The sequence below is a fragment of the Periophthalmus magnuspinnatus genome, chromosome 1, assembly GCF_009829125.3.
Source record: "Periophthalmus magnuspinnatus isolate fPerMag1 chromosome 1, fPerMag1.2.pri, whole genome shotgun sequence".
In the NCBI taxonomy this organism is placed as follows: Eukaryota; Metazoa; Chordata; class Actinopteri; order Gobiiformes; family Gobiidae; genus Periophthalmus; species Periophthalmus magnuspinnatus.
This window is the reverse complement of record NC_047126.1, coordinates 96,345-110,963: the sequence shown is the minus strand read 5'-3', so window position 1 is coordinate 110,963 and position 14,619 is coordinate 96,345. Positions and strand designations below refer to the sequence as shown.

Below are 14,619 nucleotides of genomic sequence, written 5' to 3'. Positions count from 1 at the left end.
CTTCAAACTACTTTGTAGTACTCACATTGTATTGATATTTAGAATACCTCAGATACTATAGATGATACAGTGTGAGTACTACAAAAGTACCTCACAGTACCTCAAAAACACTGTGGGGATCTTTGGTCCTGGTCTAGTCCTGGTCTAGCCCTGGTCTAGCCCTGGTCTAGCCCTGGTCTAGCCCTGGTCTAGTCCTGGTCTAGTCCTGGTCTAGTCCTGGTCTAGTCCTGGTCTAGCCCTGGTCTAGCCCTGGTCTAGTCCTGGTCTAGTCCTGGTCTCTTGTGTTTCAGCTCTCGTCTTTGAGGTCCTCTACGTCGGGGTCTTGGGTCTGGACCAGGGCGACTTGGTTCAGGCTCTGGACCAGTTCAGAGTTGGAGGCCGAAGGTTCCGGAACAGTCTGTCTGTGTGCAGCGAGGACTACGACAGGTAGTACAAATACTGCAGTACTTTCCCGTTTGAACTGTCAGGTTTTGATAAGTCTGACTTCATCCTTTTTGTCTCGTGGAAGTTTATTAAAATGTGGAAGGTGACCCCAAGATGGCGTATTTTCAGTTGCCTGTGTGTAATTCTTTACTTCCTCTATACGAGCGAGGTCAGAATCAGAGCGACGCGAGGGCGGAGCTAGTGCGGGCTCAGAGAAGGGCGTGGCTAAACCTTAAGGCGCTTTAAGGATTTAAACATTTTGAATGCTCATTTTGTGAAAATAGAGAAGAATCTATAAAATCGTCTCGTTGTGAAAGCAGTTCCTGGAGCGGCCACTAGTCGGTCTCCACAAAAGGGGGCGTGGCTTACTCTTCTTACATAGATCCCTTCTTCGTCCCTATTGGAGCATAGCGTCTGGATTAAAATGTGCAGTTTTTGTAAAGTCTGGATTGAAATAAAGTTTTGTCTGTTCAGGGAGGAGGCGGAACCAGGTGTAACCTCTGAGGAGAAGCCCCGCCCACCCACTGAGGAGGCCCCGCCCCCTTCCCGCCTCTCGTTGCCCTATAAGGTTTTGAAGTCCTTAGATGGAGACGTGTACAGGAACCTGGAGTTTGATGTGTGGCAAGACTCCTGCAAAGGTTTCAGATATACTAATACTACAAATGTACTACAAATACTACTATATACGGGCTGGTGTGAAGAGATCTGGGCAGCAGTTAAAGGCGGGGGCCTCGATGACCAGATGACATGTCCCTCACTGGGGGGAGGAACATGAGTTTGTGCAGGAGGTTGAGTGTTACAGAGTCGGCCTCACCTCCACAGCCTGGACTCTGGACCCACCTCCTCCAGAGGGGCTGGACTCTCCATTTCTCCGGCGTTGCCCACAGGACGTGAGCTGGTCTGGGCCTGTTGCCCCAAAGCTCAGCTCCTTGTGTTCACAGACACACAGACCTGGCAGGCCTGAGCGTATCATGAGGGTCTGTGGAGAACGTCTGGCGGAGCCCTCTGTCAGGGGGGTTTTCAGCTTCTCCCAGATCCCGGGGGAGGCTGGGGACATGGACTCTGAGTGGGTCATGTTCTCCGCCTCTATTGTGGATTCGGCTGCTCTTAGCTGTGGTCATAAGGTCTGTGGTGCCCTTTGTCTCGGTTCTGTTCATTATATTTATGGACAGAATTTCTAGGAGCAGCCAGGGGCCGGAGGGGGTCCGGATCAGGGACCACAGGATCTCGTCTCCGCTGTTTGCAGATGATGTTCTCCTGATGGACCAGGACCTGCAGCACTGGGGCGGTTTGTGGTGAAAGGCAAAGCTCTCGATGTACTGGTCAGTTTAGGTTCCTGCCCTCACCTGTGGTCATGAACTTTGGGTAACGACCCTAAGGACAAGGTCGCAGATACAAGCGGCTGAAATGAGTTTCCTCTACAGGGCGGCTGGGCGCTCCCTTAGGGATAGGGTGAGGAGCTCGGTCACACGGGAGGAGCTCGGAGTAGAGACGCTGCTCCTACACGTTGAGAGGAGCAGCTGAGGCTCGGGCATCCGCTCAGGATGCCTCCTGGACGCCTCCCTAGGGAGGTGTTCTGGGCATGTCCCACCGAGAGGAGGCCCCGGGGAAGATCCAGGACACGCTGGAGGGACTATGTCTCTCTGGCCTGGGAACGCCTTGGGGTCCCACCGGAGGAGCTGGAGGACGTGTCTGGGGTGAGGGAAGTCTGGGAGTCCCTGTTTAGACTGCTGCCCCCGCGACCCGGCCCCGGATAAGAGGAAGAAAATGGATGGATGTACTACTACATACTACATATACACAAATACAATTACATCAAATACTACAGTACTACAATAGACAAAGCCCCATAGTCACGTCCTGGTCCAGTATGTGGTCTCAGTCCAGTCCGGTCTTAGTCCTGGTCTTAGTCCTGGTCTGGTCTCTGGTCTCAGTCCGGTCTTAGTCCTGGTCTTAGTCCTGGTCTGGTCTCTGGTCTCAGGTCTCAGTCCGGTCTTAGTCCTGGTCTGGTCTCTGGTCTCAGTCCAGTCTTAGTCCTGGTCTGGTCTCTGGTCTCAGTCCAGTCTTAGTCCTGGTCTGGTCTCTGGTCTCAGTCTGGTCTCTTTGTCTCAGAGCTGCAGAAGACAGATTACATGGTGTTTGCTGGACGTCAGTATTTCCTCGGAGACAAATGTCAGGTACAAACTACTATGTACTTTAGCTGATTTCATTGTGTGGTACTTGTACTTATTTCTGTGTACTTGTACTTCACTCTGTGTACTTGTACTTCACTCTGTGTACTTGTACTTCACTCTGTGTACTTGTACTTCACTCTTTGCACTTGTACTTCACTCTGTGTACTTGTACTTCACTCTGTGTACTTGTACTTCACTCTTTGCACTTGTAGGTTCGTTTGGAGCCCAAAGGGAAATTCTTTAACGCGTTCATTCAGGAGGTGGGCACTCACAGCTCAGCCGTCACTGTCTTCATCGAGGAGCTGGGGGAAAAGTAAGAATCCTACAAGTACTTCTAATGCTAGTACTACTACTACTACTGCTGCTGCTGCTGCTACTCCTCCTGCAGTCCTGTTACTCCTCTTGGTGTTATGTCTGTTCCTCTTGTGTTTTGCGTCTGTTCCTCTTGTGTTTTGCGTCTGTTCCTCTTGTGTTCTACAGGCACCTCGTTCCTTTGACCGACTTGAAGCCTGTGAACCCCGTCCCAGCCTGGAACGTGGCTCCAAGTCGCAAAGAGCTGGGTAGGTCTTGGTTTAGTCCTGGTTTAGGCCTGGTTTAGTCCTGGTTTAGGCCTGGTTTAGGCCTGGTTTAGGCCTGGTTTAGGCCTGGTTTAGGCCTGGTTTAGGCCTGGTTTAGGCCTGCTTTAGGCCGGGTTTAGGCCGGGTTTAGGCCTGGTTTAGCCCTGGTTTAGCCCTGGTCTAACCCTGGTTCTCTTATGGGCACAGAGGAAGACCTTGTCTCAATTTAACGGTTGCACACCTCGTCGCATTTGAAGAGCACTTGCGTAACTTCCGGCGTGACAAGGCCTGTCCCATTTCACGCACTCATCGAATGCGGCCGAAAACGTGCCCTGCGTCTCTGTAGAGATCGGCCGTGAATGAAGTGTGCATCCGAGCACACTTTGCACTCTGCTATATCCCATCATTTACCGCGTGTGACTTTTTCTACGGGAGAAACAAGGTACATTTTCTTAAAATTATGTAAATACTAGCCAGCAGGTGACGAATGGCGAGGTACGTGCCGTAGGTCTGTCCCATTTCAGCACGGCCTTGGCGGCCGACATAGGCTGCACGGAGGAGCACCCTTCATCAGCCGAGCACTTCGAACAGTACTTAGTGTGCAACCATCGAATTGAGACATGGCCAAAGACTGAGGTCTTAGTCCTGGTCTTAGTCCTGGTCTTAGTCCTGGTCTTAGTCCTGGTCTTAGTCCTGGTCTTAGTCCTGGTCTTAGTCCTGGTCTTAGTCTTGGTCTCTATCCTGGTCTTAGTCTTGGTCTCTATCCTGGTCTTGGTCTCTATCCTGGTCTTGGTCTTAGTCCTGGTCTTAGTCCTGGTCTTAGTCCTGGTCTTAGTCCTGGTCTTAGTCCTGGTCTTAGTCTTGGTCTCTATCCTGGTCTTGGTCTTAGTCCTGGTCTTAGTCCTGGTCTTAGTCCTGGTCTTAGTCCTGGTCTCTATCCTGGTCTTGGTCCAGTGTTGGCCTTAGTCCCGGTCTTAGTCCTGGTCTAACTCCGATTCCAGACCCGGACTCTCGTGGTCACAGACATAGACAGAGGTTCTTCAGGAAAGTCCGGGGTAAAGGCTCAGACCTGGTTCTAGCGCCCCCTGCCTTCACTGGTCAGAACCAGGTCCTGCCACCCCGCTTCCAGCCCACTCCCCGCCCCCCACCGCCTCCCTCGCCGACCACCATGACCTATGACCCCTATGCCCCACCCCCTCCGCCGCACCACCACCCGAGAGGCCAAAGGTACACCCCCCCCAGGTGAGATGCAGTACTGCGCCATTCTGGAAAACATAACCCTGTTTCACTTTAAATTTCTGTAGCTCTGCCCGCTTCCTCAACCGCCACCTGATTGGTCCACAGCTGACCTATTACCACCCAGGACGCCGCTACTACCACGACTACGACAGCTACGCCTTTCGCTCACGGTACCTGCTCCTCTCTGCTCCTCTCTGCTCCTCTCTGCTCCTCTGACGCTGCTCCTCTGCTCCTCTGACGCTGCTCCTCCGCTCATCTGGCTCTGCTCCTCTCTGCTCCTCTGACGCTGCTCCTCTGCTCCTCTGACGCTGCTCCTCTGACGCTGCTCCTCTGATGCTGCTCCTCCGCTCATCTGGCTCTGCTCCTCTCTGCTCCTCTGACGCTGCTCCTCTGCTCATCTGGCTCTGCTCCTCTCTGCTCCTCTGGCTCTGCTCCTCTGGCTCTGCTCCTCTGCTCTTGTTTTGTAGATGTTTTGTGTTCTAGTCGTGCTCGGCGTCAGGGTTCTAAAGACGGTTCCTTTGGGTTTTCCTTGGACACGGTGGATGACTCAGAGCTGTATTTTCCTTTGGAGCAGATACCAGTGAGTCCTGCTCATTTACATCTGCATCTACAGACCACACGATACTGACGAACATCTACAGACCACACGATACTGACGAACATCTACAGACCACACGATACTGACGAACATCTACAGACCACACGATACTGACGAACATCTACAGACCACACGATACTGACGAACATCTACAGACCACACGACCCAGACGAACATCTACAGACCACACGATACTGACGAACATCTACAGACCACACGATCCAGACGAACATCTACAGACCACACGATCCAGATGAACATCTACAGACCACTGTAGACTGACACGTGCTCATGACTCCGCACCCTCAGCCTCAGGCCCCGCCCCCTGCTCATGGCTCCACCTACAGACCTTCGCAGGCTCCGCCCATCTCCCAGACTCCACCACCCATCTCCAGCGCTGTTTCCTCTGATGATGATGGAGAGAACACCAACGCACAGGGTCAGCAAGGGTCAACAAGGGTCAACAAGTCTTGGTTTAGTCCTGGTTTTATTGTTTTTTGTTGTTTTTTTTTGTCTCGTGCTTTTCAGAGTTCTCAGAGGACTTCATCTACTCCTCACAAGGTCAGCCTCTCAGCCCTCACCTCTCTCTTTGAACCAATCACAGCTCTCCTCTGTCTCTCTGGGCCAATCACAGCCATCCTCTGTCTCTCTGGGCCAATCACAGCCATCCTCTGTCTCTCTGGGCCAATCACAGCCATCCTCTGTCTCTCTGGGCCAATCACAGCCATCCTCTGTCTCTCTGGGCCAATCACAGCCATCCTCTGTCTCTCTGGGCCAATCACAGCCATCCTCTGTCTCTCTGGGCCAATCACAGCTCTCCTCTGTCTCTCTGGGCCAATCACAGCCATCCTCTGTCTCTCTGGGCCAATCACAGCCATCCTCTGTCTCTCTGGGCCAATCACAGCCTTTGTCTGTCTCTCTTGGCCAATCACAGCTCTCCTCCGTTTCTCTGAGCCAATCACAGCCCTCCTCTGTCTCTCTGGGCCAATCACAGCCATCCTCTGTCTCTCTGGGCCAATCACAGCCATCCTCTGTCTCTCTGGGCCAATCACAGCCATCCTCTGTCTCTCTGGGCCAATCACAGCCATCCTCTGTCTCTCTGGGCCAATCACAGCCATCCTCTGTCTCTCTGGGCCAATCACAGCTCTCCTCTGTCTCTCTGGGCCAATCACAGCCATCCTCTGTCTCTCTGGGCCAATCACAGCCATCCTCTGTCTCTCTGGGCCAATCACAGCCTTTGTCTGTCTCTCTTGGCCAATCACAGCTCTCCTCCGTTTCTCTGAGCCAATCACAGCCCTCCTCTGTCTCTCTGGGCCAATCACAGCCTTTCTTTGTCTCTCTGGGCCAATCAAAGCTCATCTCTGTTTCAGATGCAACTTTCCAGACGGCGCCGGTGGCGGTGGAAGTGGGTTATAATGAGCCTGGCTCCACTCAGGTATGTCACAGCGCCACCTGGAGCCTGACTCTGTTCATGTGTGACCAGGTCTGATCAGAGGAGGGGCGGGGCTTGTGTCGAGACCATAGATCAGAAGTGTCCAACTCAATTTCAACGAGGGCCACATCAGCAAAATGGTTGCTCTCAAATTTGCATAGATGTAAAAAAAATGACTGTAACTGCGTATCTCCTGATGAACTCACATTTTAAGACAGTCATATGTTTTAATTTACTTTGTCGCGGGCCACATAAAATGATGTGGTGGGCCGCATTTGGCCCCCGGAGTTTGACACGTGCCATAGATTGTATATATAAATTGACGTAACTAACTTTCTAGCCATAGCTAACCTTATTAACAAATTGGGCGCCTTCTGTCCCCGAGGTCGCTCCTGTTAGTGTTAGCAACGCTGTCAATCAATCGATAATGTGCAGGTAAGAAGGGGCGTTTCCTTCAACAGCCTCACTTCTGATTAGCTCTTTGGTTGCTGTGATACTCGCGGTCAGAATTGCAAATATGGAACTCTGCTCCAAATCCAAATGAGCGATCTTCTTGTGCTCTGTGTGCTGGAGGTGACCATCGGGGTGACCTCCTCTGGGACTTTCCGTTAGTTGGTCTGAGTGGAGGAGAATCTTTGTCTTTACTTCAATTCAATTCAATTCATTTATTTTTGTAACGCCCAAAATCACAACAACAGTTGTCTCGAAGGGCGTTTTTTCTTGTTTCATTGTCACGGCAATGAATGATCTGAAAAAGTCAATGTGACAAAAGAGGACAGGAATTACAAATTTAGGACCAACCTGCAGGACTTTAGTTGCTTGTGCCATTATCTGCCATTTTGGAGGTCGCTAAGGAGCTAGTGTGCTGACTTCTGAGATGCTACAGACTTTTTAAAATACGTGGTGACATTTCAAATTTGTTCTGTTTGACTTGTGTTCTGTTTGGCCCGGTTCAGACCTGGACTAGACCTGGTTCAGATCATGTTCTGAAATATTATGTTTTCAGGACGAGCAGGACGTGGGAGCTGAGGATTCTCCTCAAAGACCAGACCTTAACTACAACTTCACCCAACAGGTCAGATCTGGTTTTGGTTTGATGCTTAGTGCAAATGTATAAATGAGTATGAATAAGTGTGTCAGGTTGTATCCTGGGTCTTCCCCGGTCCCTCCTCCTGGTGACACCAGAACATCTCCCTAGGCACAGATGCCCGAGCCGTCTCAGCTGCTCCTCTACTCCAAGCTCCTCCTGGGAGATCGAGCTCCTCAGCCTATCTCTAAGGGAGCACCCAGCCACCTTGCGGAGGAGATTTTGATTTTGTGTCCGCCATCTTATCTTTTTGGTCATTACTCTAAGCTCATGACCACAGGTGGCAGGAACATACACTGACCAGTAAATCGAGACCTTTTCCGGTCAAGATCCAAGGTGGTGGTTGAAGGTGGCGAGATTATACACTCATGTTAACACTTGTATCTTGTACCTACCCGATATTGCACTGATGCAGACCACTGAGTTCTTTTGCACATTGACTTGATTCAGTCCATGCTCTAGTCCTGGTTTAGTCCCTGGACTCGTCTTGCTTTAGACCTTGGTTTAGTCCTGGTTTAGTCCTGTTTGTTCTCCTCAGGTGAAGCCGATGTTGGGTTCTACTCCTTCCTCCTCCTCGTCTTCCTCCTGCTCATCCCCTACGACGACTCACCCTCCTCCCAGACCAGGTAGTAACTCAACCAGGACTGAACCTAGACTAGATCAGGGACTGAACCAGGACTAAAGCCTCACAGCAAGAAGGATCTGGGTTCATTATGAGGGGTCACAGCTCGCAGTGATCACTACCTAAACCTCAGCAGAAAATGATGATTCAGTGCTAGTGCAGCCTCTGAAGCTTTGTTATCCTTAAGCCTCTTTGTTATCCTTAAGCCTCTTTGTTAAGCCTCTTTGTTATCCTTACGCCTCTTTGTTATCCTTACGCCTCTTTGTTATCCTTACGCCTCTTTGTTATCCTTACGCCTCTTTGTTATCCTTACGCCTCTTTGTTATCCTTACGCCTCTTTGTTATCCTTAAGTCTCTTTGTTATCCTTAAGCCTCTTTGTCACCAGTTTGGCCGTATGCTTCAGGTCATTGTCCATCTGAAGACACATTTGTTGCTTTAACTTCCTGCTGATGTGTTGAGATGTTGCTTCAGTTTTTCCACATAATGTTCTTTCCTCCTGATGCATCTGTTTTGTGAAGTGCACCAGTCCCTCCTGCAGCAAAACAGCCCCATGACATGATGCAGCCACCCCCGTGTTTCACAGTTGGGATGGTGGTCTTCTTCCTGCAGAGTGTCCTTTCAGTCCATGTCCTCAGTCCTCGTTTCACTGTGGATAATGACACACTCTTACAGCTTCAGCAGCTTCTTCTCCAGGTCTTTTTCTTTTGTTCTTGTGTTGATCATTTCAGACCAAAGCTCGTTCGTCTCTGGGACACGTGTCCTTCCTGAGCGGTGTGACGCTGGACAGTCCCATGGTCTTTATACTTGTGTTTAATTGAACAGATGAACGTGGCTCCTTCAGGCGTCTGGAAACTCTCATGACGTTACGCAAAGAAGCAGAGTGTTTCAGGTGTGTTTCAGACACATCCACAGGTGTGTTTCAGACACATCCACAGGTGTGTTTCAGACACATCCACAGGTGTGTTTCAGACACATCCACAGGTGTGTTTCAGACACATCCACAGGTGTGTTTCAGACACATCCACAGGTGTGTTTCAGACACATCCACAGGTGTGTTTCAGACACATCCACAGGTGTGTTTCAGACACATCCACAGGTGTGTTTCAGACACATCCACAGGTGTGTTTCAGACACATCCACAGGTGTGTTTCAGACACATCCACAGGTGAGTCTCTAACTGAAACATTGTGAATAAACCAATCAGAAGCCTCCAAAGACATGACATCATCATCTGGGTTTTACCAAACTGTTTAAAGTCATAATAATCTTACTGTGTGTGAACTTCTGACTTTAAAGAGGAAGAGTTTTTATTTCACTCTTGTGTCTGTAAATGAAGATATGAACATTAATAACAGACCAATCAGGCGCCTTTTTCCCGAGGACGCTCTTGCTAGCGTTAGCAGCTGGGTTGACTGACGGCGTTGCAAAGCGTCCGCCCTTTGCTAAACCAGAGGCTGAGATGAACTTCCACAGCTTTGCTCCTGATTGGCTCTTGGGTTCGCAGATCACAGATAAAACACACACGGAAAAGTGCGACCATTGAATGTGGAAAATCACACTATATTGTTTAAAGACTTTAAAGAGAATCAGAATCACGAGATTATTCATTAGTATCGAAATAGTTTTTTAGATTTAGTATCGTCACATCGCGAGATTGTACCTTTTTTTTTTTTTTTTTTTACTGTAAGAGTCAGAAAACACACAGTGCCTCTGCTGCCCCCTGTGGTGTGACTGAACATGGGTCTAGTCCTGATATAGTCCTGGTTTAGTCCTGATTTAGTCCTGGTCTAGTCCTGATTTAGTCCTGGTCTAGTCCTGGTCTAGTCCTGATTTAGTCCTGGTCTAGTCCTGATTTAGTCCTGGTCTAGTCCTGGTCTAGTCCTGGTTCAGTCCAGTTTGTGTCCATCTCACTTGCACAGCCCAGTTCATTTGACCCTGTTCGTTTGACCTTGTGCGTTTGACCCTGTGCGTTTGACCTTGTGCATTTGACCCTGTGCGTTTGACCATGTATGTTTGCCTCTGTGCATTTGACCCTGTGCGTTTGACCCAGTGCCGGTGCCAGTACCCTCTGCTGCCCCCTGGATGGTGAATGAGCTGGGTGAGCCGGTCTGTGCCATTGTGGCTCCGCCCCCTTACTCCTACGACCCGAGCGGTGCCGACCTACCGCGAGGTACAACTCAACACCTCTACACTGTGTACACACTCTGTACTACACACTCTGTACTACACACTCTGTACTACACACTCTGTACTACACACTATGTACTACACACTCTACACACTGTACACTGTATACACTTTATACACACTCTGTACTACACACTATGTACTACACACTATGTACTACACACTCTGTACTACACACTATGTACTACACACACTACACACTGTACACTGTATACACTTTATACACACTCTGTACTACACACTACACACACTGTACACTGTATACACTTTATACACTGTATAAATTTTATAAACTTTATACACTTTCATGAGTTCACAGTGACGTGTGTCTGTTTTGGATCTTTGTCTCATTTTTCTTTAATCTTTAGGATTAAACCTGTTTAATTAAATATTATAGTTTTACACAAATTAAGAATCAGTTTGTGAAAAACAGATGAAAAATCTGTTAAATGACACAAAGTCAAGTTCTGTTTAGAGAGTCCCACACTGATGACATCACACTGATGACGTCACCGTGATGACATCACACTGGGGACGTCACAGTGATGACGTCACACTGGGGACGTCACACTGGGGACGTCACACTGGGGACGTCACACTGGGGACGTCACAGTGATGACGTCACACTGGGGACGTCACAGTGATGATGTCACACTGGGGACGTCACACTGGGGACGTCACACTGGGAGAATTCTCTAAAAGTTTGGTACAAGAACAAACACATTTTTCTGACACTTTAAACATGATTCCAACAAAATAAAGGTGTTTTAATTTTTATCTGAAATAATAATCTGTGACGTCAATGGAGTTTTGGCCAAATAAGGAATGAAAAACTTAAAACACGGCCAAAATGTGAAATAAATAATACAGTTGTTAAATATAATGATCCTAAGTGTGTTTTAGCAAAATGAACGGTCCAACCCGACACATGTGACATCATCACTCTCTCTGTTCAGACTGCAGAGTCCTCCAGTACTACTACAACCTCGGAGTCCAGGTAACAACCTCCAGTCCTGGTTCAGTCCTGGTTCAGTCCTGGTTCAGTCCAGGTTCAGTCCAGGTTCAGTCCAGGTTCAGTCCAGGTTCAGTCCAGGTTTAGTCCTGGCTTAGTCCTAGCTTAGTCCTGGTTTAGTCCTGGCTTAGTCCTAGCTTAGTCCAGGTTCAGTCCAGGTTCAGTCCAGGTTTAGTCCTGGCTTAGTCCTAGCTTAGTCCTGGTTTAGTCCTGGCTTAGTCCTAGCTTAGTCCAGGTTCAGTCCAGGTTCAGTCCAGGTTTAGTCCTGGCTTAGTCCTAGCTTAGTCCTGGTTTAGTCCTGGCTTAGTCCTAGCTTAGTCCAGGTTCAGTCCAGGTTCAGTCCAGGTTTAGTCCTGGTTTAGTCCTGGTTTAGTCCTAGCTTAGTCCAGGTTTAGTCCAGGTTTAGTCCTGAGGTAGTCCTGGTGTAGTCCTGGTTTAGACCAGGTTCAGTCCAGGTTTAGTCCAGGTTCAGTCCAGGTTCAGTCCTGGTTTAGTCCTGGTTTAGTCCTGGCTTAGTCCTGGTTTAGTCCTGGCTTAGTCCTGGTTTAGTCCTGGCTTAGTCCTGGTTTAGTCCTGGCTTAGTCCTGGTTTAGTCCTGGTTTAGTCCTGGCTTAGTCCTGGTTTAGTCCTGGCTTAGTCCTGGCTTAGTCCTGGTTTAGTCCTGGCTTAGTCCTGGTTTAGTCCTGGCTTAGTCCTACACACACACACTGATACAGCGGCTAATCTGTGGCCCAGGTTCATATTTGAAATCCGACCACGTGTCCTAACAGCCTCTCTTCTGATTGGCTCTTTGGTTGCTAAGTGCAGGCTCTGGGGTCTAAACATGGACGGGCCGTGCTCAATGGCATGTTGCTACATTAGCCTTTAGCAGCTAGGTACTTCTGGTCCTGAAAGTTTTAGGTGCCCCGTCGGTCCCGTCGGTCTTTTGTCGGTCCCGTCGGTCTTTTGTCGGTCCCCGTCGGTCTTTTGTCGGTCCCCGTCGGTCTTTTGTCGGTCCCCGTCGGTCTTTTGTCGGCCCCCGTCGGTCTTTTGTCGGTCCCGTCGGTCTTTTGTCGCCCCCTGATGGCCGAACACGAGCGGTGAATACTTCTTTCGCTTCTTTCGCTCTGTGAGAAAAGTCCTCTCTGGGCAGGATGTTTTGAACGCAGCGTTATGTGCAGAGATATGTGTAGTATATTGTTTGAATGTAGTATTAAGAGTGTACTTTTACTTCACATGCTTTTGTAGTTTTGTACTTTAGTCTTTATGTACTTGTGTGTACTTCATGTACTTGTGTATACTCTGTGTACTTGTGTATACTCTGTGTACTTGTGTGTACTCTGTGTACTTGTGTTTACTCTGTGTACTTGTGTATACTCTGTGTACTTGTGTATACTCTGTGTACTTGTGTATACTCTGTGTACTCTGTGTACTCTGTATACTCTGTGTACTTGTGTATACTCTGTATACTCTGTGTACTCTGTGTACTTGTGTATACTCTGTGTACTTGTGTATACTCTGTGTACTCTGTGTACTTGTGTATACTCTGTGTACTTGTGTATACTCTGTGTACTCTGTGTACTTGTGTATACTCTGTATACTCTGTGTACTCTGTGTACTTGTGTATACTCTGTGTACTTGTGTATACTCTGTGTACTCTGTGTACTTGTGTATACTCTGTGTACTCTGTGTACTTGTGTATACTCTGTGTACTTGTGTATACTCTGTGTACTTGTGTATACTCTGTATACTCTGTGTACTTGTGTATACTCTGTATACTCTGTATACTCTGTGTACTTGTGTATACTCTGTATTCTCTGTGTACTTGTGTACTCTTCCTCTCAGTGGTACCATCAGAGCCTGTGGCAGCAGCAGCAGACTTACTCTGCTCCAGAGCAAACGTACTACCACCAGAACTACAGCTCCCCCTACCTGCCCCCAGCGGAAGTACCACACGGTAAGAGACACACACACAGATACACCCCACACACACACACACACATATATATATATACACACACATACCTACACACACATACCTACATACGCACGCGCACACACACACATATATATATACATACATACACACACACAGAGATATATATACACGCACACAAACACACATTGTGTCAGATGCCCTCCCTGTGTGTCAGATGCCCTCCCTGTGTGTCAGATGCCCTCCCTCTGTGTGTCAGATGCCCTCCCTGTGTGTCAGATGCCCTCCCTGTGTGTCAGATGCCCTCCCTCATAAAGGGTTCAGTTTAGTCCAGTTTGAGTCTGACCCGGTTTTACTTTCCCACAGTGGCCCCACAGCTGTACCCCGAGACCCGGGCCGCCCACCCGCCGCCCACCCCCTACCAGGACTGCAACCGGACTGAGGGCCCCGAAGACCACCACACAGGTGCCACGCCTAAGAGTCCTGGTCCAGTCCTGGTCCAGTCCTGGTCCAGTCCTGGTCCAGTCCTGGTCCAGTCCTGGTCCAGTTCTGGTCCAGTCCTGGTTCTGACCCTGGTTCTAACCCGGTTCTCTTTCTCTGCAGCTCCTGGCTCCTCCCTGGACCCCCCTAGCCCCGCCCCTGTGTACCCTGATCCCCCCACTCCTGTGTTACACCTGACGTACGAGCCTCCGCCCACTCACCTGCACCACTCCGCCTTCTACGGCTGCCATTGGCCGCCGCAGCCGGCCCCACCCCCTCGCGTCTACTGCCCCGCTTCTGGCCCCTCCCACCTGGTCAGCTACATCCCGCCGCCGCACTACGCCCCAGGAATCTGACCCCCGTGACCCCTGCAACCCCCTGACCTCTGAACTCTGACCTGGTTCATTGTTTCGTAATGTCAGTTTTGGGAAGTTTTGTGTTTCTTGGACAGTTTATTCTGGCTCAGACTGGGTCAGTCTGGATCAGTCTGGTTTAGTCCGGGTCGGTCTGGTTTAGTCTGGGTCAGTCTGGTTTAGTCTGGGTCAGTCTGGTTTAGTCCGGGTCGGTCTGGTTTAGTCTGGGTCGGTCTGGTTTAGTCCGGGTCGGTCTGGTTTAGTTTGGGTCGGTCTGGTTTAGTCTGGGTCAGTCTCTGACTCTGAGTTCCTTACATTCGTACATTTGGGTTTTGAGTTTTTCATGGTGAGGTTGTTGTTTATTTTGTTGAGGTTGTTGTTTATTTTGTTGAGGTTGTTGTTTATTTTGTTGAGGTTGTTGTTTATTTTAGAGCGTGTTTGTTTCTGTGCCTCTGAGCCAGACACTTCTGACTGAAAATGTTCTTATAAATCCACAGTGTGGACTCTTTGTGTTCAGAATAAAACATTTGAACCACTGC

The 14,619-nt window shown here is 49.3% G+C and overlaps 1 protein-coding gene across 1 annotated transcript in view; it reads left to right on the top strand.

Annotated features, from left to right (window-relative positions):
* Positions 1–14,619, top strand: part of alg13 (ALG13 UDP-N-acetylglucosaminyltransferase subunit) — a 17,785-nt gene extending 3,166 nt beyond the window's left edge. Inside the window, exons 8-25 of the mRNA XM_055222388.1 lie at positions 291–426; positions 898–1,061; positions 2,536–2,600; positions 2,810–2,910; positions 3,078–3,157; positions 4,156–4,396; positions 4,459–4,563; positions 4,877–4,973; positions 5,301–5,430; positions 5,520–5,552; positions 6,362–6,426; positions 7,430–7,498; positions 8,049–8,136; positions 10,184–10,303; positions 11,277–11,317; positions 13,157–13,268; positions 13,614–13,712; positions 13,851–14,619. Coding sequence (XP_055078363.1) covers positions 291–426; positions 898–1,061; positions 2,536–2,600; positions 2,810–2,910; positions 3,078–3,157; positions 4,156–4,396; positions 4,459–4,563; positions 4,877–4,973; positions 5,301–5,430; positions 5,520–5,552; positions 6,362–6,426; positions 7,430–7,498; positions 8,049–8,136; positions 10,184–10,303; positions 11,277–11,317; positions 13,157–13,268; positions 13,614–13,712; positions 13,851–14,083 — 1,979 coding nt within the window. The 3' untranslated portion in view covers positions 14,084–14,619. The remainder of the gene's footprint in view (positions 1–290; positions 427–897; positions 1,062–2,535; positions 2,601–2,809; positions 2,911–3,077; positions 3,158–4,155; positions 4,397–4,458; positions 4,564–4,876; positions 4,974–5,300; positions 5,431–5,519; positions 5,553–6,361; positions 6,427–7,429; positions 7,499–8,048; positions 8,137–10,183; positions 10,304–11,276; positions 11,318–13,156; positions 13,269–13,613; positions 13,713–13,850) is intronic.